At 30.3% G+C, this 4709-nt stretch overlaps 1 protein-coding gene across 1 annotated transcript; it reads left to right on the top strand.

Annotated features, from left to right (window-relative positions):
- The first annotated feature begins 23 nt into the window (after positions 1-23).
- Positions 24-4613, top strand: LOC105448352 (NADH dehydrogenase [ubiquinone] 1 alpha subcomplex assembly factor 5-like). The gene is made up of 4 exons (XM_011686874.1): positions 24-102; positions 190-358; positions 2208-2340; positions 4440-4613. Exons 1-4 carry the CDS (start codon positions 24-26, stop codon positions 4611-4613), a joined length of 555 nt encoding a protein of 184 aa, XP_011685176.1.
- The last annotated feature ends 96 nt before the right edge of the window (positions 4614-4709 follow it).

The raw sequence follows: 4709 nt of genomic DNA, 5'->3' as shown, positions 1-4709 counted from the left end.
TGGAAAACATACGTGGAAAGTGTATGGACGTCGGTTGTGGTCCTGGAGATATAACAAAGGAAATTCTATTACCGGCTATTGGCTCAAATGCACAATTAATTGGTAAAAGAATAATAAATTGCAGAAATATTTATACAAAAATTAAGTTATATTTGTATATATTTAATTTAATGTTTGCATTTCGTGAAGGTACGGATATTTCGGAGAGCATGATCAAATATGCGAATGAAACATTCAGTGAAAAACGGTTGCAATACGAGGTATTGGATATTGTAATCAAAAATTTGCCTAAGAAATATATTTCTGAATTTGAACATATATTTTCATTTTACACTTTGCATTGGTGCAGCGATATTCGGTAAGCAATATCTTATATAAAATTAATTTAAACTAAATGTCAACACTTATTGATATAACGGTACCTTATTAACAAACCCTTTAAATAAACGCAAATTAATTTCTTAATTCTTACAATCATATTGTGCGTGCATCAGTTTTAGAACAGAACAATTATTCAAATAAATTTTATTTTAAATATTTGTATTCAAATGCTTACACTTTGATACTTGCCATATTATTTTACGTTTTAACATAATCGTTTATAATATTTCTCGATATTTCTATAATAAAATAATGACATAATTTGAAAAAATAATAAGTGCAAAATATTAGTGTTGTAACAGATACCTGCTAAAAGATATCTAGATATAGATACAGGTTCTTTGTGGAAAAAGTATTTAATTACAGGTATAGATACATTTTTAAAAAATTATCTGGTGATAGATACAGGTACAGTATAAAAGTACCCAGAAAATTTAGTTACTTTTTAGGTTTACATCTAAAAAAAAAAAAATTGCACAAAAAAATTTTATTTCAAACTACTACTTATGCAGTACTTATAACATAAAGACGTGTTGTTTATAAAATATTTATAAAATAAAATCGTTGGCTAATTGCCATGTTTCTTTTAAAACTAATTAGCACTACAAACGTACGCTTCGCGCACACTATTTAACACTTATCTTATTATTATTTACAATTACATCAACCTCAATACACACAACTGTCAAAATGCAATGACAGCCGCTTACACAAAGTAAGCGCAGCAAGACAACCAATCAGCATTGTGGAAAAGCGACAACAATATTTTCAAGAGATGAGAGTTATCGATGTCATGCCTTTTTTTAGATAGAACTAGCACTATACAAACACGCGCTTCGCGCGCGCTATTTAACACTTCTTATGCAACCTCAACCTCAACATACACATACTAACATCAATCTCAATATACACAACTGTCAAAATGCAATGACACAGCCGCTTACACGAAGTTAGCGCAGCGAGACAATCAATCAGCATCGCGGAAAAGCGATAACAAATAATTTCGAGAAATGCGAGTTATCGACTTTACATGTACTTTTTTAGATAGAACCTTCAAATGGCACAAGAGTGCGAATTCGCACCGCTAAAATTTTTGACATGTTGACATTTTCACAAAGTATCTGTCGCGGCTGTTCGCTGAGTAGTCGTTGCACCAGTGTGCCATTAGTGGATGCTCGAACGAAGTGTGCCATTTGAAGGTTAATATAGTTGTCATGTTTTTTTTTTAATTAATAGTGTTTCAAACATTAAGTCGATTTTGGGGAAAAGAGGGAGGGTTTAAAATTTGACCTGTATTAAAGAGTCTTTCAACGAATGCAGAGGACGGCCGAAATCTCGTAATAATAATCATAAAATTGCAAACATTATCACGAGAGATAAGACATACATATAACAATCAAAAATTTATATAATAAAATTTAAAATAATAATATAATATAATTTATATTTATAATATTAAATGATATAATGTATAGATAAATAAAATAAATGATAAATTTATAATTATAATTGTAATAATAATGACATAATGTATAAATGAATACCTTGTACCTTATAAGAATCTAGATAAAGTGCTTATATAGGTACTTATGCTGCAGTATGATAGATACACTTATAGGTACTTATAGGTACTTATATCTAGGTTACAATACTGCAAAATATATATGAATTTGTCATGTATTTTGCATAATTAATAAATGTATTAGGAAATATAATATTTAAAAATATTTTAATATGTGTGTTAATATATACATATATTAAATTGTTAAAAATTTAATATGTATATTCTTTAAAAATTAATTACATTTAGCTGTTTTACTTGACAGACAAGCCTTCGAGAATATTTATCAAATGCTACGGCCTAATGGAACTATGCTTTTGTCTATAACAGTAAGTCATGATATATTTGAAGTTCTCAAATTTTTGACGCAGGACATCCGCTTTGCACAATATATGCCGGTAAATTATATTATGTTATAATTATTATTTTATTTATTTCATTATTACTTTTACTGCATTTATTAGTTTTGTACTATTTTACAATAATTATAATTTGAATTATATCATACGTATTATATTTTGTCATTTCATCAACTCTCGAACCATAAATGGCATAACCCAAACAGCACAAGGATGTCCTAAGGATGTCCCCAGGGCGTCCAGGACGGGATTTGAGGATGTTCTCAAAATGTCATATTTTCATCCAGGGATGTCCTAAGGACATCCTGTGGTATAGCAAATAAGCACCTCATCCCCAAGTAGCACATGAACGTTTTAGAAACGTTTCATAACCGACCCTTGAAAACGTTTCTGAGTGGTTAAGATGTCCACTCGAAAAACGTTTAAATACATATTTCTTTTTTAGTGAAAAAACGTTTAAGAAATATAATCAAAATATCATTTTTCCTTTATCTAGGAAAAAGTTTGCTTTTTCACAGAATTAAATTAATTTATACGATAAATTATTTAAATAATTTATTCAATTACATTTAAAAGAATATATTTTCGGCCAAAAATTCAGGTCTTATGTGGAAATTCATGTGGGCTGCTATATATTATTTTAACAAAAAATTTGTTTTTATTTTATAATTAATTACATATTATTATTTGTAGAGTTTAATTTGTTTCGCATATTTTCTGTTATTATTAATTACAATTTATACGCAGATTTATAATTTTTGAAAACACATCGAGATATTCGAGATTCAAACCTGAAATCCCTAGAACATCAGACTTGTATGTAAGCTAACGCTAAGCTAATGATACTTTGTTCAAAGGGATTATTCTTTCCATTATATAGATTCCAGAATAAAGTACAAAATATTTCGTAAACTATTGATTTTTCGATAATTCCACTATTTTTATATGCAGAATAGTTAGAGGAATTATATTACTAGTGAATTTTCTTTTTCACGAGGTCTTAAAGTAAAACACAATTTTATACTTGTTTCGGATTAACAAACAACACACCACAGCCGCGTTGTTAAACAACAGCGAGATGACGTCACACAAAACATATTCCCCTCTCTCTACGAGTTTTGAGAGAAGCGTTTTGGAATGGCGCGAGCGCTGAGTTTTGCAAAAAAAGGAGTCAGTCCGCCTGCGACGATCCCCAGCACGCATAGAATTTTGCTCGTGGAGAACTCTCAAAGAAATCCGGAAGCCATCGTCGTTATACGATCCGTGATCGCTATTTTCCGACTTCAATGCTCAGCGGATCTAAATTGACTGATGCGTTGATTCGGCTACATTCGATATCCGAAACTGAGTCACGGTGTTCGTGTTCAGTCAAGTGCCCGCCTTGCAAAAGACAAGAGGTCTGCGACGAATAAGATTTGGAATTTGAAATCCAGCACCACTGGATTGAATTGTCAAAGTCGACCAAAAGGCCTTAAGACCTTATCCTTCCTTACAAGGCTGAATCAGCCATCCCGAAATAGTACTGCTTTCTTATTTCAGTTAATTTTACATAGCTCATTTGATATTGTCTTTCTTAAAATATTGAGCAATAAAAACATTTTATCTGCACAAATTGTTTTTATAATTTTGTTCTTCAAATGTACAGAAAATGTTATTGATGCTGTCTCATTCTGTGACATAGTAATGTAAAATTTGTGGTCACGTCTATTTTATATATAAGTAGTATTTATATATATATACTGGCTATACATTATTTGATAAATTACAAATTTCAAAAATTTATAATGTCATTAGTCTGATTACAAATTTTAAATCATTACATTAAAGAATGACACACAATTTATCGAATTTCTATACACACATACACACAATATCTATAATCCCGTAGAAATCTTGAACTATCCTACAAGAATGTCCCTAGGACCTTCTGAGGCTGTCCCCAGGACGTTCTGAGCCTGAACTGAGGCTGTTCTAAAAATGTCCTGAAGAAGGTATCCTAAGGATGTCCCGAGGACATCCCGTGAATATATGAATGTCCTCAAAATGTCCCAGGACGTCCTGGGACATATTCAGGATGATCCTGAGAACGTAATGTGCTGTTTGGGAAATTATTAATTATTATTTTTATATTTGTACAGAATATGATAAAAAATAATATGATTTTGCCATATCAAGAGTTAAAAAATGCTCGTAAGGAAATAAAAAAATTACTTCAAAGTGTTGGATTTAAAGTTCACCATTGTAGTCTTCGAGACGCGTGTTATTCCGATGGAAAACCACAACAACGACAATTTTTGAGTAAGTTATTTTAGAAAAAAGCAAAAAATTAATTTTACGTTATAATATTATTAGCTCTTTATAAGGAATGTTTTTTATATTATTCGATTTATTCAATTATATAACATTAA

The sequence above is a fragment of the Wasmannia auropunctata genome, unplaced genomic scaffold (genome assembly GCF_000956235.1).
Source record: "Wasmannia auropunctata unplaced genomic scaffold, wasmannia.A_1.0 LD336088.1, whole genome shotgun sequence".
Lineage (NCBI taxonomy): Eukaryota > Metazoa > Arthropoda > Insecta > Hymenoptera > Formicidae > Wasmannia > Wasmannia auropunctata.
The sequence above is the reverse complement of the archived record's forward strand: the minus strand, read 5'-3'. Positions and strand labels throughout refer to the sequence as shown.